The sequence below is a fragment of the Erythrolamprus reginae genome, chromosome 3 (genome assembly GCF_031021105.1).
Source record: "Erythrolamprus reginae isolate rEryReg1 chromosome 3, rEryReg1.hap1, whole genome shotgun sequence".
Taxonomy (NCBI): Eukaryota; Metazoa; Chordata; class Lepidosauria; order Squamata; family Dipsadidae; genus Erythrolamprus; species Erythrolamprus reginae.
The window spans coordinates 56,851,770-56,878,400 of NC_091952.1; the positions used below are offsets into that span (position 1 = coordinate 56,851,770).

The 26,631-nt window shown below is 38.9% G+C and overlaps 2 protein-coding genes across 2 annotated transcripts in view; both read right to left on the reverse strand.

Moving 5' to 3' along the window:
• The window catches only part of PLEKHA6 (pleckstrin homology domain containing A6), a 204,459-nt gene extending 194,886 nt beyond the window's left edge, over positions 1–9,573 (reverse strand). Inside the window, exon 1 of the mRNA XM_070745441.1 lies at positions 9,521–9,573. The gene's annotated coding sequence lies outside the window, so the exon portion shown is untranslated. The remainder of the gene's footprint in view (positions 1–9,520) is intronic.
• A 26-nt stretch (positions 9,574–9,599) lies between these two features.
• LOC139163984 (pleckstrin homology domain-containing family A member 7-like) overlaps positions 9,600–26,631 on the reverse strand; it is a 74,701-nt gene continuing 57,669 nt past the window's right edge. The window contains exon 4 of the mRNA XM_070745447.1: positions 9,600–9,661. Within this exon, the coding sequence (XP_070601548.1) occupies positions 9,631–9,661 (31 nt within the window). The 3' untranslated portion in view covers positions 9,600–9,630. The remainder of the gene's footprint in view (positions 9,662–26,631) is intronic.

The following is a 26,631-nucleotide window of genomic DNA, read 5'->3' on the forward strand; positions in this document are numbered from 1 at the left end:
CGCCGTCTGAAAGCCCTCTGGGTCCATCAGGCGTCTGGGGCGGAACATCTTCATTGGTTCCGCCTCCCTGCGGGGAAGGATTGGAGCCAGGAAGTCAAGCCATAGTAGAAAATGGTCTGACCATGACAAAGGCAATGCTTCTAAGCCCCTTAATCTCAGACCATTACTCAATTGCTCAGGAAGAAATACCATGTCAGGTGCGTGCCCTCCCTCGTGAGTCGGACCCTGTACTACTTGAGTCAGGTCCATGGCTGTCATGGTGGCCATGAACTCCTGTGCCAACCCAGAGGTTTCGCCGAGTGACAGCAGATTGAAGTCCCCCAGGACAATGAGTCCGGGGAACTCCACCGCCAACCCGGCTACCTCCTCGAGTAGCACAGGCAGGGCTTTTGACACGCAGCTGGGAGGCAGGTACGTGACAAATAAGCCCACCTGAACCCCTAAGTCCAACTTCATCAAGAGAGACTCGCAACCTGCAATTTCCGGAGCAATGAGTACGTAGGCAAAGGCTCTCCCTGGCTATAATAGCCACTCCTCCCCCCCTTCCCATGCCATATCTGGAACCTGGCTGGGCAGATTTCAGAGAGAGGAACACCTCCCTCTGGGCCCAGCTAGGTTTCAGTAATACATGCCAGGTCGGCCTCCTCATCCAGGATCAGATCCCGGATGAGGACAGCTTTATTTACCACCGACCTGGCATTAAGCAGCAGCAACCTGAGCCCAGGGCCAGAGTTACACTCATCACCAGTACCCAAGATTGGGCTCACATTTGTCAAGAATCATGAGGTACAACACTTAATGATTGTGATAGGGGTCAAATAAGCAATCAAGAAACAATCAATATAAATCATAAGGATACAAGCAACAAGTTACAGTCATAGTTATAAGTGGGAGATCAGTGGTAGGAATGATGAGAAGACTAATAGTAATAGTAATGCAGCCTTAGAGGATGGAGGCAGAATCAGCAAGTGCTACTACCGCATGGTAGGCTGTGGAGTAGCAGAGAGAGGGGGAGAGAGAGAGAGAGAGAGAGAGGATGCGCCGTGTACCCTCACTGGGAGTGCCATGCCTGAGTGGGGTAATAAGTGGAAGCCATTCGCTCCATTCTACCCACCTTCCCTCCCCATTTTTTGGCAGCTGCAGGGGCCGGTGGGAGGGTCAGAGTGAAGACAAAGCCGAAGTGGACACCTTCCGCTCCGCCTTCCCCTCCTCCTGCTCTCTCAGGCCCTGAGCATGAGGGGAGTAGTAGGGTGCACTTTCTTACAGTACCCTGTGCATGGAAAAGGGAGATAACAAATTGGCTGCATGGCGGCATGTACGCAGGCATGGGAAGGAGGCGTGAGGAGGAGAGGGAGAGAACCTTGAGCAGCCTGGCGCACCTTGGTCCTGGACTGGGAAACTCCACATCGGAGGTGCTGGAGAGGTATTTATTTATTTATTATTTGGATTTGTATGCCGCCCCTCTCCTCCTCCTCCTCCTCCTCCTCCTCCTCCTCCTCCTCCTCCTCCTCCTGCTGCAGCCTGCACTTTGACTCTGCTGCTGCAGCAAGGGGCTAGAGGGGTGCTGCTGCTGTCAACGTCAATGCCATCACCACTGCCACTCCTCCTCCTGCTCGGCGGCGGCTGCTGCTGAGCATGATTGATCTGCCGGACACGAGACGGAGGAAGAGGCTGCCCCGCTGCAGAAGCAAGCGGGATTGAAGGGGGGAATTGCCTTGCCTTGCCTTCTTATTAAGTTGCAGAACCCCTGGCTGCCCCTTGAGGAACCCTTGGGTTCCGCGGAACCCTGGTTGAAAAACACTGCAATATAGGTCACACTTATGGTCTACTCTTAAACAGTACATGGCCATTGATTCCTTACAGAGATATGTAAATGTACAAAATGCAAAAAGTAGCAGTGTCATTCCAAGCAATCTGCCCCACATTAAAACTCCCTATTTGCTTATTTTGAGATTTGGATACCTATATTAATTTTTGAACTTGTTACAAAAGATTTATAAGAACCTTTGCTTTGGTATTTTGACACCCAGAAAGAAGTGTGATGAATCTTAGAATCCCAGATGAAAGAAGACTGTAATTATTAAATTGCTCTTCTGTAGGCAAGTAAAGTGCTTTATTGCATACCTTGTCTGTGAAACAGGTTATTATAATAATCATTTTCACAGAGGGAAAAAAATGTGGTTCACATTAATTGGAAAATGTATTTAATTCTTCAGAGGTGGAGGCCACCCCTGAACTGGAATGAAAAATAAATTGGCTGGCCTGACCAGCATGTGTAGAATCCAGGATCCCTTTTGATGATTTGCTTCCACAAAGTCCACTACTATATTATTACATCTGCCAGTTTCAATCAGTCAGAAACCAACCAGAAATAAAAGAGGTATATTAAGTCAGGCACACAGAAGACTACTATATTGCTGAAATGTTATGAGAACACAGCTATTAATCAATTGTTAAATATTCATAGCCCACTTATTACCTTAATGATCTCGGGATAGATGGCAGTTTATCAGGCACATAAGAAATACAAGAACAATAAAAGTAAATCATAGTTTAAATGAATAAAATAAGTGATAATACTAGAAACTGACACATTTTCATAAGCAACAATAGATCACAGCTAGCCTGTGGCTGTTAAGATCCAAATGCTAAGTAAAAGGTCTGATTTTCATCAGGTGCTGAAAAAGCAAAGCTCTGGGGAGAGATATTTCAAAGTCAGGATGCCACAGAAGACTCTGGCTCAAGTGTAGAATGTTTCATACCTCTCCCAATTGCGCTGCACTGAGATCCAACCAGTAGCATAGAGGCAGCTGATACAATTATATGAGATGGCAGTCACTCTTGCTATTCTGTACCAGCTGCATGAGATACATTGCAACAATCTCACCAGAAATATGATTACTGGGGCCATGGAATCTATCTCCAGGAGATGTTGTAGTAGTAGATCAGTTATGGCTATACTTCAGCTTCACTTGATACTGTTTTTACAGGGATTACAGAATAAAGAAGAATCCATACAGAGATAGAGTCTTGCCCAATTCCAGAATCCATGAACTGCATCCATCTCGCACAACCCAACACCTGTCTTGCCTTGCAGACCCATTTCTTCTGTGGCCGCTTGCCGCTGCTTGCGTGTGTCATCTCGGCCTCCATTTTGCCATCAGAGGCCTTCCAGAAAGCCCTCTACAACCAAGAAATGAGGTCCAAATTAATGGACATGTTGTCCCCGGCTTCCGTTTCTCTATCACAGCCTTCAAGAAGACCCTCTGCAGCAGCAGTGGGAATGCTAAATTGGGCTCGCCACCATGACTTGTGAGTACTTGCGGGGCCAGCATGATTTTGCTTCTGCACCTGTGGAGGTAGCAAAATTGCGCACGGAGTCGCAGGTGTGCCTGTGTTTCAGTGAGGTTTTTTTGCTTCCGTGCATGTCGAAACAAGGGCGCACCTACGGCTCCATGAATAAGCAAAATTGCACTGCTCCCACAAGCACTCATGAGCCGCGGCAGCAAGCCCAATTTAGCATTCCGGGTAGAAGCTGACCGCTGCTCTGCAGCCAAGAAACAAGGTCCAAATTGACGTGCATGTCACTCCTGGCCTCTATTTCACCATCGGAGCCTTCAGGAAAACCTTTGCAGTCAATAACAGAGCTCTGGATCAATCCACAGTGCTGTTATCAGCTGCAGAGGGCTTTCTGGAAGGCTATGATAGTGAAACAGAGACCGGGGGGGCACATGCGGCAATCCGGAGCCAAATTCTCAGCTGTAGAGGGCTTTCTGAAAGTCTCTAAAGGTGAAATGGAGTCCAGGGGCAAAGGTATGCAAGTTGCAGCAAGAGGCCACAGAAGTGGGTTTGCAGTGGGCTCCTACTGGGCAGGGCTCACAGTGCCACAGCCATGAGAGCAGTCAGTAATTAGACCATTCCAAAAAGAAGCCCTAGCCGGTTTTGGGGGGATGTCAAAGGAAAATAGACCAGGTCTTATTTTCAGGGAAACACGGTACTATTTTATAAACCAACCAGGGCTATGAAGATAGAAAGGAAGGGAGAGAGGAATCTTTAGTTGCTGAAGAAAATATATAATCTTTAGTTGCTGAAGAAAATATATAATGACTTGTAAGAGTCTAAAGACTCATCTATGCCACCAAGCTTAGGGTCATTAGATTTTACCCCTTGGCCAATGAATATATTGTTTCCGTTTTTTAAATGTAATTCTTAATTCTAGTTTTAATTAATCATATTTATATGCTATAAGCCGCCCCGAGTCTTGGGAGAGAGGTGGTATATAAATTTAATAAATAATAATGTATAAGTTATAATAGATTTAATCCTGGCATGGTAAATGCAAGCCTGGTTTATAAAAAATCAAAATAAACTTTCTCTATTTTTTCCTAATACCTTTGCTTGAAGAAAAATGCCCGAGGAGCCCAGTAACATATCACTGACAAAATAAACCATGTTTTATTGTGGGGTTTAAATCCTACTAAACACACCTCTTCTGACTACTACGTTAGCATGGTAATTTAAATATGTCAAATAAATAATTGATTCATATTTGCTGTATGAAAACATTGCTTTGGAACAATATGTGAGCCGGCACGGTCTTGACAGCTATTTATCCTCAGCACAGAGTGTAACTTCATTAAGACATTCTTAGAAAACAAATAAAACATATTGGCCTGAAAGTGAACTCAAGGCTGTCTGTCTCCACCAGCCTCTTGCAAACATGGCCAATATTTTAGCCGGAATGCATAGATTGCAGCTCTTATCTCTCAGCCAGAAAGGATTTTAGCAAGCTGTCTGCAAACCCTCAGCCAAGGTTACAGATTGGCATGCACCGTCTCACCTTCTTGACCTTAGATTTCAAATCTAAGAAAAAGACTGCTTAACTTATTTTTGTTCTCATCACTTATTTTTGTTCACATATGGAAGTGACTGTCTGAGAGAGAAGAATTTATTGGTCTGAAGAGCATTTGTCTGCAAATTCCTTCAGGAAAAACAGGTTCTGAACATGGAAAATTTCCTACCTTCAAACATCTCCTGCTAACCTTTGAATAATTTGAAGCTGGCTCTTAGCACATAGTGCATAGCTATAGAATAATGAGCTGGTAAAATACAGTGGTACCTCTACTTAAGAATTTAATGTGTTCCCTGACCAGGTTCTTAAGTAGAAAAGATTGTAAGTAGAAGCAATTTTTCCCATAGGAATCAATGTAAAAGGAAATAATGTGTGCAAACCCATTAGGAAAGAAATAAAAGCTCAGAATTTGGGTGGGAGGAGGAGGAGGAGGAAGAAGAGGAGGAGAGTCGCCGCCGAAGGAAGATGGTGAGGTGAAGGGAATTAAAAAAATCCAAAACTTTAAGGCTTAAAAAAAAAGAGGTACTCTGAGGAGGAGCACACGCTTCCCATACACTACGCCAGAGAGAGAAACCCAGGTGGGTGAGGGGGGAAACCTCCCGCTCTTTTGATCAAAAGGCAGCAGCTGCTGCTGCTACCTGCTTCCTCTTCCTTCCCTTGCTGAAGGGCTCCCCTCTCCTCTCGCTCGCTCGCTTTGTAGCCGGCGCCTTTCCTTCACTGAGGTTTGGCTGAAGCCGAGTTGATCCGGCTGGGGCAAAGCACCCCCTTTTGCCTTTCCATACCCAAACATTCTGGGAGGCAACCTCGCACCAGGTGTATGGGAGGCAGTGTGAGGGAGCCACCATGGCAAAGTGGTTTATTCCCTCTCCAAGCGCCCAGAGAAAGGAAAACACTCCATTCGCTCTGGACTGCCCAGAGCAAAGGGAGCGTTTCTTTCTTCTGGGTGCTGGCAGAGGTTTATTCCCTCTCCAAACACCCAGAGATAGGAAAATGCTCCATTCACTCTGTACTGCCAAAGTCTCCTTAAGCGCCACCAAAAGACTCCTCTAGTAGCCCAGAAAAGCCTGAGATGGCCGAGATTGAAGGGGGAATGGCAGGAAACTGTCCGGGCCTTTGTGCCTCTCTCAAATTTCCTGCAAATTTTTTCCGGGCTCGGGTTCTTAAGCAGAAAATGGTTCTTGAGAAGAGGCAAAAAAAATCTTGAACACCTGGTTCTTATCTAGAAAACTTCTTAAGTAGAAGCTTTCTAAGGTAGAGGCACCACTGTATGTCAGTAGAATAGCAATTTCTGTGAGGGAGAGGTAATTTCAACTGAACAGTTTTTCTCCTACCAGTCTTGTTAAGCTTTATTTTATTTTTAACATTTATCTCGAACAGAGCACATTCAGTTTGTAATCATTCATTGGTGGTCATGGTCTTCATAAAATAGGACAGCCACATAAATCCTGAGAAGTTTTCAATTTACGCACTACTTTTAAGCTCAATTTTTTTTTAAAGTGCTCTTCTGAATAACAGTGCATCTATACCTTGAATCTACCAATAGAAATGCGTAGTTGACCTGCTAAATGGGTACAATCAGCACATATGTGTTGAATGCTTCTATATCTATCCATTAATACAATGTGTGAATTGGTCCTGAATTAGAGAGAGACATGAAATTTCACAATGACTCTCTTTTCTGAGAAGTTGAAGAAAGTTGCACATTTTCATTCCCGTGTGTCTTCGTTGCATATTTTTATCACTAGCACATTCTTTAATTCTACAGAGTTCATAAAGGACAGGCCAATTTAGATTGACGAAAAGATGGGATCTGTTCTACAAGAACTCAATCTGTATAGTCTGGAGGACAGAAGGAAAAGGGGGGACATGATCGAAACATTTAAATATGTTAAAGGGTTAAATAAGGTTCAGTAGGGAAGTGTTTTTAAGTTGATGCCTTAGCAACTGCATGTGGTCGGGCAGTAGGAAAAGCAAGTAGGATGCTTGGCTGCATAGCTAGAGGTATAACAAGCAGGAAGAGGGAGATTGTGATCCCCTTATATAGAGCGCTGGTGAGACCACATTTGGAGTATTGTGTTCAGTTCTGGAGACCTCGCCTACAAAAAGATATTGACAAAATTGAACGAGTCCAAAGACGGGCTACAAGAATGGTGGAAGGTCTTAAGCATAAAACGTATCAGGAAAGACTTCATGAACTCAATCTGTATAGTCTGGAGGACAGAAGGGGGGACATGATCGAAACATTTAAATATGTTAAAGGGTTAAATAAGGTTCAGGAGGGAAGTGTTTTTAATAGGAAAGTGAACACAAGAACAAGGGGACACAATCTGAAGTTAGTTGGGGGAAAGATCAAAAGCAACGTGAGAAAATATTATTTCACTGAAAGAGCAGTAGATCCTTGGAACAAACTTCCAGCAGACGTGGTTGGTAAATCCACAGTAACTGAATTTAAACATGCCTGGGATAAACATATATCCATTGTAAGATAAAATACAAGAAATAGTATAAGGGCAGACTAGATGGACCATGAGGTCTTTTTCTGCCGTCAGTTTTTATGTTTCTATCTGGAATTCACTGGCATGACTCAGCAAGAAAGGGGAGCCTGCAGCTAGACAAGAATGGAACAAGAGTTGTGAGTGACTTCAAGTCAACCATCTTGTCTTGTTGCTTCCTGTCCACATTCTCAGTCCCTTCTGCTCATGAGCTCTACATAATTCATTCAGCTCCCAACCCAACCATTCAAAAAAAAGAGAAAGAAAACACCAAAGTAAACAATTTGTCTCATAAAAAACTGGCAGAGGTTTCCCAGTGAACTCAAAATAAATGGAAGACTGAGGAAATGAACCTGAGGAGGAGGGCTAAGTTAGGTAGAAAAAGCAGTGTGGCTATTCAGCTAAACTGCAACACAATGCACTACTCATAAGCCAAATACAAGGACACTGAACTATTGCATGCCTACTCTCTTTTTTTTCAGTTTACATATTTACAGCTATTCTCTATTTTTCATATTCTATATTATAAAACAGAAATTGCCTTCCTAAGCTCCCCATACACCACTTGTGCCCCAAAGATGCCGAGTCTGTGCTAATAAAATTCATTGGTACAATTTTCAGGAAAAAGATAATAAGAGGATAAATGGACTGACAACTCACCTGAGCAATAAAATGCTTTCATTCCCATCTTTTAACCTCAGCAGAAAAACTCCAAATCACAAATAAATGCTCTCCCCACCAGCCTGTTAGTAAAGGTATGACATTACCAGAAAGTCTCATTTAAGCCACTGTGGTCTCCAATGTAGAAAATATTACTATCTTTGCCACAAGAGATTTTATATTTCTTACAATTAGTTTATGAAGCTAATGTTTAGTCTCAGATTTGTCCATTGGTCAACTACAGTCTTTCTCACCTATTAAATGGAATTTAAACGGAACTTTCAATTCATTATTCTAACCTATCTCAAGGATACATAATTGGGCAAGGCTGATTTTACTGAAATAAATACAGTACTGCTTAAATGTATTTACAGGGCATTTGTGAAAATAAAATAATGGTATGGTCTTCTTCCAAAATTCTAGTCATAGTCTATCAAACCTCTAACTTATATATTCACTAAAATTACCTAATTACTCCTGTTACAATAATAGTTCTCATTGTTACTTTGTACTTTGGTGTTGACATTCAAGAAAAATATTTTGATTGATGAAGCTTTTTTATAATCTGGGACCAGCCTGCAATGATCAAAATGGACAGTTTCCGCAAGTTTAGCATGCAGAATTCCCAATCTGAATGGCCACTGCTGAAACATCAGGGAGTTGGTCCATGCTTCTGCTGGGCACCAAGACTAGAAATGTCTGTATTTACAGAAAACTTATTGGGGGGATTAAAGAGAGAATGCCAATATGATTGATACATAGCAAGGAGTCTTGCTAACTCTCATTAACTATGAGAGTTAATGAGAAATCTTGGCTTATGTGTTTTTACAATACTGTATATTCATTCCATATTGGAAACATTTCCATAGATCCCTTAAAGTGACTGCTTTGGAAAAATGAACAATAGTTTCAAAAGATTCAGGAAGTAATTCAAGTAAATCTTTTTCAAAACTGTTCATCAATTACACTCAGATACAAGAGAGAGTCAAATGCATTGGATCCTGGACTACGTAGTTTGTTTGTTTATTTCTCTCTTTAAGTAGAGAGACTTTTAATTTTGTAAAACAAAGGGTTTTTCTTTTATAATTGTGAGGTGTAATGCCTAAGAATATGTTTGCAAGTACTTCCAATTACCTATATTCTGCACTGTATTTCTATTATTATTATTACTGCACATCTATACCCTTATACAACAATTACCCTCTATACTATGTTTTCTTATTATTACTATTATTACACTATTACAATTACTGTACCTCTATACTATATACAATGTACTATTACAGAGCCTGTTCTGTCTTAATTAGTCTTTCTGGCATTTCTTTCTCTTTTTCTTCTCTATTGTTGCTTTTTCATGATCAGTCATCAAATTAGATGACTAGAATTGTTATGATAAATTCTCATTATTCCTTTGCTAGGAGGAAGAGGGGGAGGAGGAAGATGGTGGTGATGCTGAAGATGTTTTGCATCATTTTGAGGCTATATAATTATTAGCGCTTAGCAGATGCAATTTTACCTGCAGATCTGGCCTTCTCTCCTCCTGTTTTCCTGGATTCATTATGTAGAGCAGGGTCAATTATAAACATTTAATTTCCCTTTATCTGATGTTCAACTTCCTTGCAGTCATTAACATTCCATAAACATAATTAACGGATACCTAGCAGAAGAAAAAGATACAAATCCGTATTTTGCAATTATGGTTATAGAGACTTTCTAATCTAGTGCAATTAATGCTCAATATTTCGTTGTTCTTTTTAACGCAAAGTTGTTTTCATCTGAAAGGAGCAATGCTGGTGCAACAATATCATATTTCTACAGCACTCAGATGGCATCGTGTCCATGGGTGGCAAAAGGGGGCTATTAAGGGAATAAATCCCACCCTGGCAATTCTTCATTTCTGAGCACATGCAATTATTGCTTGAGGACAGTATATTTATTTCACTATTAAAAACATTTATCTACTGAGTCTCCAGACTAAAATCAAGTCTTTAAATATTAATAAACAATTTGAAAATCAATCGCATTTGCATTAAAATGGATGGTAAAAAGAGGATATGAAATAAAATCTGTCTCTACCACTTAGCAGGGTTCTCATGTGTAAAAATATGACCTTTGGCAATCTGATAAAATGTTTTGTGTGATATCCAAGTCTCAATACCCAAAGCCATGTCCGGTCAGGGATTGGGAGGTCACTGTGAAGGAAATTTCTTTCTGAATATTCAAAATGTCACTGTAGGCCATTCAAGAGATGCTCTGCCCAACATACAAATGATTTGGTGGAATCCAAGCTCTTTAAACCCCATGGAATGTTAAGCTAGTTGTTGAATTTGCTGGAATTTGGCCCAATTTCCATTATCTTGTGCAGATAATTCTGCACAAGATGTTTTCAAGTTACATCTAAACAGATGTTTGTCTGAAGAAGAAGGAAACAATATTGCTTTTGAAAACTACTTTTCAATAGATGATTTATTTCTTTTTTGTTTTGCTTTTTGTGTTCTCCTAATATTTCAATGGTGCTTGTTCCTATGCCTTCATAGGAACTATTGAAAAGTAGTTTTCAAAAGCAATATTGTTTCCTTCTTCTCCAGACAAACATCTGACTAGATGTAACTTGAAAACATCTTGTGCAGAATTATCTGCACAAGATAATGGAAATTGGGCCAAATTCCAGCAAATTCAACAACTAGCTTAACATTCCATGGGGTTTAAAGAGCTTGGATTCCACCAAATCATTTGTATGTTGGGCAGAGCATCTCTTGAATGGCCTACAGTGACATTTTGAATATTCAGAAAGAAATTTCCTTCACAGTGACCTCCCAAGAGCACCCAATCCCTGACCGGACATGGCTTTGGGTATTGAGACTTGGATAGCTCCTAAACACAGGATATGTTCTTGGCAGGAAGTAAAAGATGTGAGAATAGGAAACTTAACGGGACCCAAAAAAGTCACTGCCAGCAGGGAGTGAAAGAATGTATTGACAGAAAAGACTGGCATCTTGCCCAGCTTAAACCAGTGTTTGTAGCTAGTCTTAAATGGACAAATGAAATAATTCAGCATTTCTAATATAGACTCCCTTTGTCTCTTTGTCATTGATCATTTTTTATCAATATCACACAAAACATTTTATCAGATTTGAAGACATTGGTTTGCTAGCTTGATTCATACCAGCTATTTATATTCAATCAACAGTGGTTTTAGGAAAAGATATATTACTTGTATATGTACAGAAGAAGAAAAAGACAAATAATTCAGAAGTACAGATATGTCTCATCTTCTTCACCTAATGACAAATCCTGGTTTGTCAGTACATTTACACTCCCAGTACACTCTCGGTTCAGACCAGATCACCCAAACCAGGGGTAGGCAAAGTTGGCTCTTCTATGACATGTGGACTTCAACTCCCAGAATTCCTGAGCTAGCATGATTAGCCAATTTAAAGCTGCACGTTCCTCAGACAGCAAAAGTGACAAGCAAGTAATGGAGTGTATAAAACCAGACATTTCAGTGGAAGGCAAAAATCAAAATTCTACCTTACTTATTTCGGCCATGACAGGCAATCAAACACACTGGGAAATGCACTTATACTCGGAATAGTCAACAGTAAAGGAAACGAAGCTACCAAAAATATGGACACACCAAAGCTGACATCAGCTAAGCTTGAAACAACTGAAAGAAACCATACATGGTCAGAAAATGTGAGGGTGCTTGCCCACAGAATTGCTGACAATTGGCCATGATTGAACAGATAGCATCATCATCAAAGGCTTGGTTCAGATGCAAACCAGGGGTGGATTTCTCCAGGTTCAGGCCAGATCACCCAAACCAAGGGTAGGAAAAGTTGGCTCTTCTATGACATGTAGACTTCAATTCCCAGAATTCCTGAGCTAGCATGATTAGCCAAACATGCTAGCTCAGGAATTCTGGGAGTTGAAGTCCACATGTCATAGAAGAGCCAACTTTGCCCACCTCTGACCGAAACCATTAGTGACCCACTGGTGACATGAAGATGGCATCATGGATCCAGTTGGGTTGGTGCCAGTCTGTGGGCACCACCATCCTTTTTAAAAAATTTGGGTGAATTTTTCCATGTTTGGATGGCTTCTCCTCTTCCGCTACTTGAAAAAGAGTCCTCCTGCCCACCCCCAGGTTAATATTGACATTTATTTATTTGCCCAAAACACAGCTGACCAGCTCCTCAGCTGTGTTTCAGGCTAAATCTTGCTACTGAGCATGCACAGAAGTGAAATTGCATGAGGGGATGTACACGGCCGCACGGCTGCGCACCTTAGAGGGAACAGTGATGTGCACGTGAGCAGAGCGATAAGAAATGTGGCGAAGGTAAGTGGAACCCACCACTGATGCAAACTCAATTATAATTGACACTAATGCAAGACTGTGAGTAATTTTCAGACATCTGTGCTACTCCTCTTCCTATGGTGACATTTGATCCTGGCTTGCTTGAAACACAATGAATAATATAAATAGATTATGAATTTCCAATTTGCTTCTTGTGGTTGACTCAGGGGTACAGGATATGCATATAAATTCAAGGATTGCTGTGCCTTGTGCCTGTTATGTGTGTTTGAGCATCAGTGCTTTTTAAAATTTAATTTAATGCAGAGTTACAGTTACACTTCGTTCAGCTCTATTTTAGCATTCCAAGGTACTCATAATAACATAGCATACAACCAGTGATGGGCTGCTGCCCCCACGAGGTGGGGCACGGTGGGGAATAATAAGTTTATGCTCTATTTATTGAATATTTAATAGTTTTTTTATTGTCCCTTCTTCTCTAGACCTTAGTATGATCCTTAATTACTTTTAAAATAGGAAATAACTAAATAGTATGTTTTACCCATAAACACTTTAATCATTTTAATTATTATCTAGAATTGAACTTTTATAGCAATTAGAGACAATTGAGCTACTTGCCTAGTCTGTTATCATACTGAACCTTGTGGGTTCAGTACAAACCTTTAAAATGTTACTGTGCTCCTCCACAAATAATACAGTCTATCATTTGTCCTTTTTGAGGCTATTCAAATAATGTGACTTAATCAACTGAAAAAGAGTCCAAACACCTATTTGAAAACTTATCTTGGTCAGTAAGCCACTCCCACCCAATCACATGACCTTTAAGCCACCCCCGGTCACATGGTTGTCAAGCCACTCCCACCCGGTCACATGACCAACAAGATACACCCACAAAATAAGCCATGCCCACAGTGTGGCAGTAAAAATTTTGGCAGCCCATCACTGCATACAACACATATGATGGCTGCTACATTTGGTGGCTTTAAAGGGGTTATAGTGGAAGATAGTTTGGTCAATGGCTACTGGTCTCAACATTGCTTCTAGTTTAAGACTAGTGGGATTCCAAATACTGTACTAGTTACAGGGGATCAGTCCTGAGCAAAGAATATGACCCTACTTCCTACTCGTGTGTATTACACACGAGAAACAAAGTCCTAAATTAAGGTGGATCTTATATTGTTATAATAAAAATTCTAGAGGATCTTAGCTCCTTAGCTCCTGAATATCACCTTGTTCAGATGCACACTTAAAGCATCCCGAAATAGGTATAAACATAAGAGAATCCACAAATCAATCTTTGCAGAGGAATGTTCTTGAAATGTCATGTGAACATAAAAATAGCACTTCTATGTAAACTATTCTCTTCTAATCCTGTTTATAGAATATCACCATGATGGTTCATAAAACCTTTTCTTTTGCAAAACAAAGAAATAATGAAACTCTTGATTAATGTTAAATCAATTGCATGTAGCATCAAGTATTGAAAAAATTAACAAATTCTAGCTTGATATAATCAAGCTTGATGTATCTAACTCGATACATCTCAGTATCTCTAATTAAAGACCTAAATTAGATTTGAAGAAGAGGCCATTCCTCTGTGGAGCACATACAGTATGATGCCAACTAGAAAAGACACCATTTCATCACTGCTAAAACGAATAAGAAGCAACCTCAACAAGAAGCCATCTCAAATGGCAGCTATGTTCATGGTTTGGCAAAGGAATGGTGAAAAAGCAGCAATTGCTGTAGACCATTTGCTGGCTGGGGAATTCTGGGAGTTGAAGTCCAGATATCTTCAAGCGGCCAAGGTTGGGAAATACTGCTGTAGACCATCAGCAACAAAAAAAAACTATGTGATACTGATATTTTCATATTACTGAGGAAGCATCCATTTAATGCAGCTAGAAATGAATTAATGCATTTAATTTTAAGAAATGAAAAATTAATTAATGCAACTGTTGAAAGAGAAAATATGTCAAGCATTTGGCTTAACATGACAAATGCTGTCTTCCCATTTACAGTCCACTAATTGCTGTCTTCGTGGGAAACACAGTCAAAGTTGTTCAGGAAAGAAGCAATTTAATTTTTAAACAATTGGCCAAAAGTCCATGTATTTTGGTTCTCACTTACATGCAGTTTTTCATCTATCCTTAATTTGCCAAATACAAGCAGGATTTGTATATTATGTTAAACTAGGCCTTAGCCATAGTTTCTTAACAAACCCTGGTGGCCTAGTTCATGAATATTTATTTGTTTGTTAGCATTTTTATACCACCCCAAAGCCAAACATCTCTGAATAGTTTACAATCAAGCATAAAACTAAACCTACCCAGAATCACTATGGGTTAGCGTTAAACATATATATAACACATTAAATTAGTACACAACTATATTTATGCTAAATATTACATAAACTCTAGGAGGCAACAAGGAATGTAGTACTGAAACTGAATATATTAAAACCTAAGCTATTATATATGACAGGGAAAAATGAGCAAATGTAGACGTGTTATAAATAAACAGCAAAAAATAGAGGAAGCAAATTAATCTGTACTCCATAGGTGGAATGTTTACTAAAAATGTATGGAGAAGTTTTTAAACATGCAACTACTGACGAAAAGGTATTGGACATTAAGTCATTCATTGCAAAGAGTGACTTTTAACTTAATATAAAGCATTTTTGGTCGATTTGATATATGGCAGTGATGGTGAACCTATGGCACAGGTGCCATAGGTGGCACACAGAGCCATACCTGTTGGCACGTGAGCTGTTGCCCTAGCTCAGCTCCAACATGCATGTGTGTGCTGGCCAGCTGATTTTTCGCTCACACAGAGGCTCTGGGAGGGCGTTTGTGGCTTCCAGAGAGCCTCCAGTGGGATGGGGGAGGGAGTTTTTACTTTCCACCAGCTCCAGGAAAACCTTTGAAGCTTGGGGAGGGCGAAACACAAGCCTACTAGACCCACCAGAAGCTGGGAAACAGGCTGTTTCTGGCCACCAGAGGGCCTCTGGCAGTTGGTGGAAGCTGTTTTTGTCCTCCCCAGGCATTGAATTATGGGTGTGGGCACTCACGCATGTGCAATAGTGTGCGCCCATTCTCTTTTGGCCCCTCAGGGAAAAAAAGGTTCACCGTCACTGATATATGGAATTGAGAGGTAGGCATGTTAGAAGAAGTATTAAACTGAGTGGGAATGAAAGTGTGTGTGTAGCAAAATAAGAACAGATAAGTTCAAGAATGACTGCGTGCTAAGTGAATGTGAACTGAATTTCAGGGTGATTAATCAATACAAAACAAATACATTGGAATAGTTTAGCCATATAGAGAAGGAATAACATTTGAATTGCAAAACAAATAATGAAAAAAAGGGTGAGCGGATCGAGAGGAAGTTATGGTTGGAGAGAGGTGATGAGGTCCTTAAAAAGAGAATAGGTAAAAAGTTTTAAAGAACAAAAGGCAGTTAATGAAATAGTGCATTTGGGCAAGCAAGATACAAAGGCATGAGGAGCTGTAGTGATTGATTTTGTTTAAATTAAATTTACCTACACATTGTTTTTTTCTTTCTTTTTACATTATACCTTTTTTTTTGCTTACCATTCCTAACTCATTTGCATTAAGAGTGTTTGCCCCAAAAGAGAATAGTATGATGGGTATGTCTGTAAGTCAGTATGCACTACATTCCCTGAAGTGATCCCCCATGAGTAACCGCCACATTTATACAAAGTATAAGTTGCACAATTGCCAAAGCAACTCTAGGAGATGTACAATAAATTAACGAACACCTTATAAAAACAAGAAAAACTGAATAATAATGAGCATACTATCAAACATCACTTCAGAGAAAACAATGCCATCTTTATATTTAAAAATTCCAATCTCCTGTTGGCATTCCACAGTTCATTATGCGTGTAGCAGAACCATACTTGATCATCTCAAATGACGAATCTGAAATATAACAGTGAAGGTAATCTAATATTTATCTGAAAAATGTATTCACTGTTTCATTAGGATAGTGAACACAGTTGACTGAATTAAAAATTCAGAAGGCAAAATAGCATTTAAATGTAATTAAATCTCTTAACTTTAAACTGTCAATTAAATGTGTATATAGAATTTAAAATATTCAAAGAACATCATATAATATCTATTTTGGTAGCTTTGGGTTAGTTTTGATTCTTGGAAAATCTTGGCTGCATTTTCGGAAATAGTTTGCCATTGCTTTCTTTCTAAAATTGAGAGAGATTGATTGGTTCAAAGTCACCTAGTTGGCTTCCGGCCTAAGAACTCATAATCTCTCAATTTCTAGCTTGGTATCTTCAACCATTACGCAAAACTGCCTCTCATAACTTTGATAGTCAATGCTAGGGTTGGAAACAATTCTAAAATTATATTATCATCTTGGCTAATCTTAATGCAGTGATTTTTTGTTAGGTCTCAAATATCATGCTAACATATATTGTTAGTGCTAATAAACATATTCCAACATGTATGCAGCATGTAGTATGACAGAGTTTCAAAGCCAATTTCATGTATCAGACTTAGCATACGTGAGGAACTAAAAAATACATCTGTTTTATTTATTTATTTATTTATTTATTTATTTATTTATTACTTAGATTTGTATGCCGCCCCTCTCCGAAGACTCGGGGCGGCTCACAACATGTAGAAACAAATCATAAGTAAACAGACAAATTTAAAAATATTTAAATATTTAAAAAAACCCATATGCTAACAGACGCACACACAGACATACCATGCATAAATTAAACATGCCCAGGGGGAGATGTTTCAGTTCCCCCATGCCTGACGGCAGAGGTGGGTTTTAAGGAGTTTACGGAAGGCAGGAAGAGTAGGGACAGTCCTAATCTCCGGGGGGAGTTGGTTCCAGAGGGCCGGTGCCGCCACAGAGAAGGCTCTTCCCCTGGGGCCCGCCAACCGACATTGTTTAGTTGACGGGACCCGGAGAAGGCCCACTCTGTGGGACCTAATCGGTCGCTGGGATTCGTGCGGCAGGAGGTGGTCTCGGAGATATTCTGGTCCAATGCCATGAAGGGCTTTAAAGGTCATAACCAACACTTTGAATTGTGACCGGAAACTGATCGGCAGCCAATGCAGACTGCGGAGTGATGACGAAACATGGGTATACCTAGGTAAGCCCATGACTGCTCTCGCAGCTGCATTTTGCACGATCTGAAGTTTCCGAACACTTTTCAAAGGTAGCCCCATGTAGAGAGCATTACAGTAGTCGAACCTCGAGGTGATGAGGGCATGAGTGACTGTGAGCAATGAGTCCCGGTCCAGATAGGGCCGCAACTGGTGCACCAGGTGAACCTGGGCAAACGCCCCCCTCGCCACAGCTGAGAGATGTTGTTCTAATGTGAGCTGTGGATTGAGGAGGACGCCCAAGTTGCGGACCCTCTCTGAGGGGGTCAATAATTCCCCCCCCAGGGTAATGGATGGACAGATGGGATTGTCCTTGGGAGGCAAAACCCACAGCCACTCCGTCTTATCTTTATGAAATCTCTATAGGAACCTCCCCCCCCCATCTCTTCTCCCCCCTTCCCTTGACCTATCCATCCTATCAAGGGATTTAAAAAAAGATATCTGCAGTAATATTACAAGGACACCACTGTCTTTCCAATATCTTGTATAAAAACATTTTATCACAAATACAGGTTGGCCTACATAACCACAAATTGATCAATCTAATCCAATTTTCTCAACCTTTCCAACTTTTAAGTCATAAAGACTTCAACTCTCAGAATTCCCAAGTCACATGTTAAAGTGGCTAAGGTTATTACTGATCCCAGTCTTCAGCATTATCAATAGTTTTTAGCCTCTGAATTCTGGTCAGTGAGAGATGTAAAAATGGAAATTGCGATGCCATTGCTGCAGACTGAATACATGAACTGTTGCTTTGCTGTATAAACTAACTAGATGATAATAGGGACTGAAGGATTATAACCCACTTACTTGTTAACTCATTCCTTGAATGGGAGCCACCCAGACTTTGGTATAAGATGGGTGGCTACGTAAATGTTTTTGTAAATGTACATAAATTTCCAGCACCTACCCAATATACCATATTTTCTTGAGACTGAGTGGGGGAAAAACTGGTGAGCAACAGTAACTCAACGTCTGCTGCAAATTATTGATTACCCAATAGAACATATATTGCTTTCTTAATAGACTATCAAATGTCAAGATTTGAGGACAAACACTGAGTCTTGCCAACTTGTGTACTACAGGTAATTTGAACAGCAAATGTTTGCCACACATACTTTGGAGGAAACAGTCCTACAATCATGCTGAACTCAGCAGGCATGCATACATTCAAAAGCAATTCTCAAATAGGTGTGTAAAGGAAGTGGGGAAACAAATGCTATGTAAATATACCAGTTTCTCACCGTACAGGCACACCTGACTCATCTTCTATCCATTTCTGGGTTACCAAAATTGTTAAATCTAGACTACCTTGACTTAGAGTAATTTTTATTTCATAAAAAAATAGCATTCATATTAATGTCAAGTATTAAGCTAATAAGATATTTCGGCATTAAAAAGTAAATCAGATTCCAATCTACACTTGTTTCCCTATTACAGCACTATAATTTTATTTCAAGGTGCACTGTATTAAGGCACAAAACCAGGAACTTTGCCTTTAGACCACCAGATGAAACCAAAAGTTATGCATTGTGCAGAATTTTACAAGACCTTCGGCAATAATTTACCTGCCTGTAGATTTTAATAATACAAAAACTTTGGGTAGTCCTTAGCTGGCTAATATTATACGTGTCTTCTGCCACATAAAAAAACAAAAGGAAACAAAATTCACAAAAGAAGCCTAAGAAAATAAGGGATGCAACTGAAATAAAAACAATAGGAAAGCATTTTGATAAAGTGTCATTAAACACAATAGAACCAACAATATAAATCCATAATGAATGATGTCAGAAAGAGGAAACTAACAAGGGAAACAACTGTAATGTTGGATGACAGGGTAGTTTAAAAAAACAACTAATGAGATTGCAGTTATGCATAGGGTAGATACTATGACATTGTTGATGTCTGCAACAGGAGAGTATGAGGCATACAGCAACTCCAGTTATCACACATAAAGATGCCCAAAGGTTCAGCAAGTTACTTTGTTTTGAAAGCCTTTTGAAATTCAGTGAAAGGAAGAAACCCTTTGCTATTAAAAAGGCATAACATTCTACTAAAGAAAAATGTTTTTTCAAAGGTGGTCAAATGACATTGATTAAACGGATAGAAACATTAAAATAGAACTGACAAATGCCTTGCTGAGACTGGTGTGTCACTTTTTTTTCCTTTTTTTAAAAAATACAAAGGTTGGAACAATTTTATTCCTTTAGCTGCTTTTTTTGAAGGGCTGATTAATGTGTATTTTGACAACTTTAAGTGATGACACATGCATTTCAATGGCTCATCATGGATATATTTTAATATTTCTTCAAAGCACCCCAAATTGATTTTTTCATATCACCGTAATCAAGCAAAAATTATAAAAACGTTAGAATTGGAAACATGAATCACTCCTAGTTCTCCTATCCACAGAGCTAGTCTGTTTACAGGACAAAAAAAAGTAGGCATCTTTTTAGAAAAGAAGTGGAATAGGGACTTCAGGTGTAGATATGTTCAATTAAAGACAGCTCTGCAAAAAGTAAGCCAATAACCTTTGGAATAAGAAATCAAATCCTACAATGATATTTAATTGAATTAACATGCTAAAAATAAAAGGAAGGAATATAAAGTTGGTTTATTTCATTAAGTTTAAAATAAGACCTTTTTTTTACAATTTTGTGGCAACTCTTTATGGATTTTCTGCTGACACTAGGATTGAAAAATATATGTTTTATGGATTTGCTTATAGTTAAGAAATGGGGTATTGGATGAAGAGTTGCTCTACTTGTAATGAATGTTACAAGTCATGTCTTTATAAATTTCTTTTCCTTATTGTATAGATGGTGAAGTTCATAAGAGACAATCATTAAATATTTAGAATTTCATTTATTCTTTCTTTCCATTGTCTTTTCTTTTTTCAGATTTAGTCTGTATCTGTTTTTACTATTGTAATTAAAATTCTTAATACATGTTATATTAAAAAAGAAAAGAAGTGGGATGGATTTAGAGGTGCCCATATGGTTTACACTTCCTTTCCTATACTTTCCAAAAGCAGAATATCATTGATGCTTTTATCTCCAGGCTCTCATTACTATTCAATCCTTCTGGATATCTCTTGGATAATTTTCTAATTGTGATAATTTTCTAATTGTGTCTAATTGTCTCTTTTTTATTTCCAAAGATCATTGCCAAACTTGATTGAGCCATGCCTAATTTCATTTTACTTTGGATTCAAGGAAAGACCAGGAAGGACTTGATTAAGGAATACAGTACTGATAACACTTGAGAAACAAAATAGTCTCTCATCCACTTTTTATCATAAAGATGCCTTTAAACAGCCTTTCTCAATATGGTGTTACCAGAGTTCAGCTACAAAAATCTGGAAGGAAGGTAGCAAATAAAAACTGCAAGCTCTAATCTTGCTGCCATCCTGTGGTCAGGCCAAATCCTGCAGATATGGTAAGTCTACAGTAGTTAAATTCAGAAACAACGTGTAATGTAAGAACTACAACCGCCACTACAGTGCAGAGTACATGTAGCAAGTTACAATAAAAACTCTATCTCATAACACATGGGCAAACTCAACCACAGTTAAACCAAATTAAATCAGGGGTAAAATCCAGTAGGCTCTGGAGAACCGGTAGTGAAAATTTTGAGCAGTTCAGACAACTGGTAGCAGAAATTTTGAGTAGTTTGAAGAACTGACAAATACCACCTCTGGCTGGCCCCAGAGTGGGCTGGGAATGGAGATTTTGCAGCATCCTTCCCCTGACATGCCCACCAAACCACACCATGCCCACCAAGGCACACTCACAGAACCGATAGTAAAAAAAAGTTTGGATTTCAGCACTGAATTAAATCCAAAAATGGTGTGGAATTTCTAAAACCTTGACAGACAAAAAGTCATCAATAGGCACATAGAGATAAACCATATTTATACACCATTCAAAAGAGATAATTAAAAAGCGAAGAAAGAAGAATATGGACCAGAGTGTTTCCTCTCCAGAAGCCAACATCCAGATAAGCAAGGTTTAACACTTGGCAAACAAAACAAGCAAGTGGAAAACAATAACTTTATTAAGTAATACCAAGGATGGAACCACATCTTCACCAATGCTTGGGACTGTATATAAACAGAGATTAAACCCCTCCTTATTTGCACTGATTATGTTACCTAGTTGGGTAATGAAAGATCCAGAAGCAAACAACTGAGCTCAGAACATTAAGGACTTCACGTCACAACCCTGAGCTACCTATCTTCTCTTCTTCTGTTGGAACATCTACTCCATTGGGCATTATGAAATTGAAGTCTAACACTTTTGGACAGCAGTACAGTAGGCTTTAAATATTTGAGAGATAAAATTTCTGCATATAGAACAGGTACAAATGCTCACCATGGACACCAGGAGTTTTGTGCGTCATCACATTGTTTAAAGTATCTTTACTAAAATAACAATGGAATGCATAATCAAACAACAACAAATGGATGAAAAGCAGTTCTTAAAGACTGACCAAAGAGAGAAATCTAAGAGAAATCCTTCTTTATTTTATTGTAGTGGGGTTTTTGCTGTTGTTGTTTCTTGCTTTGGCCTTGACATATATTTTTCTCTGTTTCTTCTATCCTTTTCAGTAAAGGAGTCAGTTCTCTCCCATACATTTACACATACACACATAAAAAGCCTGAGAAGTAAATGTCAAAGTTCAGTAGTTTAATTTAGTTTAATGGTTAAAATGTCTAATCAATACAGGGATTTTGACTACTCAGATATATTTTATGATTGTGAATAAAATAATATAACCAACATATACCTCTATCACAGGGTGGAAGTATAGTAGTATAGTAGTATAGTATATTATAATAGTTCATAAAATCATATACCAAAATATCCTTCCTGTTAGTGACTACTTCACCTTCAACTGCAACAACACACAAGCACGTAATAGATTCAAACTTAACATAAACTGCTCCAAACTAGATTGCAGAAAATACGACTTCAGCAACAGAGTGGTCAACACCTGGAACGCATTACTTGACTCTGTGGTTTCTTCCCCAAACCTCAAAATCTTTAACCTCAAATTGTCTACAGTTGACCTCTCCCCTTTTCTAAGAGGTTTGTAAGGGGTGTGCATAAGCGCACAATTGTGCCTACTATCCCTGTCCTACTGTCCTATTGTCTTCTTCTATCATTATTTACTACTTATGTTATGCTTATACAAACTACAATCCTATACTTGTTCGACTAAACAAACAAACCCAAATTCTCACAACTTCATTTATAGATTTATAAATCTCTTTCAGATCTTTCTGCTAATCCTCATTTCCTTACATATCAATATGCACTGCATTTTTAAAAATGCAAATAACTAATCCACTCCCCCTAAGCACCTCTCACTCCTGATCTGCGGTGCCATCAAAGAAGATATAATGTTGATAAAAACAAGGCTACAGATATGCCGGAATATGTCTTAAGACACTTCTTCCTCCAACTCAATAAGATTCTCTCTTAAGGCCAAGACACTATAATTCATAGAAGAACTTGGAGGCATCCCAACATCATCCACCTTATAAAAGCTTAGTTTTGACACATTCACATTTTTCTGAGCTATCTCTTCTGTCTCATAGATAAGCGAGGCCCAGACCAATAAAGTCAATTCTGAGCTATGAATTGAGCTCTGGCCAAAAACATTATTTCCTTTTACTTCAAAATAAAAATTAGCACTTTAATATTTATTAATAAATGTACCAAAAGATTTTTTAAATTTATTTTTCTTAAAAATTGTTGCTCTTCTTAACTTTGCACTTTAGATGACCACCTAGTGTCCACAGAGGTGTTCTTAATGAACATTCCAACAACCATATTCCCTTCTTATTGACAACATGCTAAAATATCTCTGAACCAGTAAAAGATTATTAGGTTTCTGAAAAACTTTACTTCTTTTTCTGGTTGTTTTATTTAACCAAAGTCTGGCCTTTGACTGTTGCTAAATTTCATGCCAAAAATTAGAGCCAAATGAAACCTCTTGTTGCAGGAAAGTGTCTCCCCAAATAGATGAAGCATTGGCACTTTCTCTTTCAAGGAGCAGCAGGCCAAATGATGGATCAAACAGGACAGGCTGTCAGCAGGAATAATGGCCAGGAGCCTTTAGTCCATCACAGATGATTCTTGCAGTTTCCACTTCCACTGAACTAATTGGTGGGTTGAGACACAGCAAGCTTTCACCTCCCCTGCCCCTCTTTGCTAGCCTGTTGTTGAAGTCTCTGGGGATGGGCAATGCCTGCTTCAATCATTATCAAGGACATTTCAAAGTGACTCTAATGCATCCACCAGTGCATCAAAATGCCAAACCCACATAATCAGTTTTGGATAGGGGTAAAAAAAAAATAAAGATGAAGAAAGAGGTAGGCAGACAGTTCTAAATAAGTTGACCCTGCTAGAAAAAGTCAGGTCCTTCTGGATTAAAATCCTGTACCATCTATTCGATATTATTATTTGAGAAGGACATCTGTATCTGTATGTACAAAAGTTACTTACTATCTAGTTTTAGGTTTTAAATCTAGTTCACTTATTTGTATTTTCATTTAAGGAAAGTTTTTAAAAAAATCAATTGTATTATTTAGACTATAATTGGTCTAAATTATTTAGACTATAATTGGTCTAAATTATTTAGACTATTATTGGTCTAAATTATTTAGACTATTATTGGTCTAAATTATTTAGACTATTATTGGTCTAAATTATTTAGACTATTGTTGGTCTAAACCAGGGATAGGCAAAGTTGGCTCTTCTATGACTTGTAGACTTCAGCTCCCAGAATTCCTGAGCCAATCATGCTAGCTCAGGAATTCTGGGAGTTAAAGTCCACATGTCATAGAAGAGCCAACTTTGCCTACCCAAGTCTAAACAATGTATTATTGCATTAATTAGACTAGTGATGGCAAACCTTTTTTCCCTTGGTTTCTGAAAAGGCATGCATGCACACTGTCATGCATGCGCAAGTGCCCACACCCATAATTCAATACGCGGGGAGAGCGAAAACAGCTTCTCCTACTCCCCTGGACCCTCTTTGGAAGCCAAAAATACCCTCCCAGAGCCTCTGTGCAAGCCCAAAATCAGCTGGCCAGCACACAAATGCAAGTTGGAGCTGAGCTAGGGCAACGGCTCGCGTTCCAACAGATATGGCTCTGTGTGCCACCTGTGGCACCCGTGCCATAGGTTCACCATCACTGAGTTAGACCAATAAACATCATTGAAAACAGGCCTGTATGTTCATGGGTACAAATAAAGTTCTCAATAAAGAAAGAAGAAGAAGAACATACACATCTGATGAAAACTTGACAAGAATCCTAAGTTAGATCTTCAGGATTGCCTTCTGACAGTTCATCAAAACTGTCTGATCATCAAGTATGTAGCATTGCTACATGTTTTAATAATGTAAACTACAATGTAGAGAACGACGCATCACACATGCTATACATTCAATCTGAGCTATGCAGATTAGTGAAGAACAAGCTGCCCAACAAAATCAATAGCTTTAGTAACAAGATTTTACTCAGCATTTCAGCACATTCCTAAACAACTTTTGGTCAAGCTTACGCTTTTCCATGAAACTTTAATCCACATCCTCACTGGAATGAAACGATACATAAAAAGGATATGTTAAAAAAAAATCCCTTTTTAAAAATGTACAGTATATAGAGTTTGCCTTTTTCCTACTTATAATTCTTTAACCTTTTCCTATGTTATCTTTTGAACCTCAGATTGAGAGGTCATGAGTGAGCCAATCAGAGGTAGGTTTCTCCCGATTCAGACTGGTTCGCCCAAACCGGTAGCAACCTGCTGGCGATGTCATGATGATATCACAGAACTGGTTCTGTCGGTGTCGGTTCATGAGCACTGCCATCTTTTTTGTGGGAGGATTTTTTAAATTATTATTTATTTATTTTTAGGGTAAAAAATTTGGGGAGGGGTTCCTCTGCGCATGAGCAGAAGCTGAGTTTTCAGCACTGCACATGTAATGCCATCTTTTTTTCTGGCTTTTTTGAGGGGAAGATTTTTTTAAAAAAAAATTCGGCACTGCACATACACAAGCACTTTGCCTTGGAGAGGTTTTCAGTCAAATGTTGGATTCAGTGCCATGCATTGCTAAGGATGACCCAGTTAATCCGCATTGTCACTAAATCATGAAGCTTTGCTCTGCTTTGCCAGATTACAAAATGTATAATCAATATAATTAAGAGTTGAAAAGTTGTCCAAGATTAATAGCATTAGAAACCTTTAATCTATCTTCTTAGAGCTGATATAAGAACATGTCTGATACCACAGCTCAGTTACAACAAGGAGGCAAAAGACTGAATATCCATAGCAAAATAAGATTTCTTTTCTCTAAGCAGGAGGACCCAGAGGTCTTTCAATGTGCAAGCTGTACTAGCAATTGCCAATGAGATAGAAACAAGTACAGAATATGTATTTTACAACTTGTTACATGCAACAAAAGGTCACCAAGTTATTTTGAACAATATATAATACCCATAAATTGCAACCCAGGAAATGTTAGAGTCAACAGGTTTTAATAATGCTGCTATCCCAGGGTTAGTAATTAAGAGTTGTACTAAACGATAGGAAAAATTGATATACAGTGGGTATCCAGACAGAAAGATTGCAGTTCAAAAAAGTTAAGAATTTCCCAAATCTATTTGGCATTCAATTGTAACAATAAAAACGGAATATGACTTAAGTTTTACTTCCTTCTCCTTTCCTAACCTGTTTATGTCATGGCTGTTAGGACAAAATATTGACTTCTTATTTCCATTTTCAATTAACTACAAAAACCAAACTAGTTATTTTTAACTACAATTTATAGAAATAAGATTTAAAATTTACTGGCATTGTAGTAAATCATAGTTCAAGCCAAAATTAGTTTATCCATGTGCAAATATAAATGTAAAAACAGATATAGTATATTCCTATTTTCTTCCTCGACACTGAATTGAGGAGATTAGAAGGAAGAGGAAACAGATAAAATTATGTTAGATCTTACTTAATCCAAAGATATCAGTTTTACCATTCAAAAAGAAAAGCCAATAACTCTAATGAAAGACAGACCCAGCTTCATGAGATAAACATATTTAAACAGTTAGCATTTTGGAATCCCCTTGATTGAATAACTGAGTCC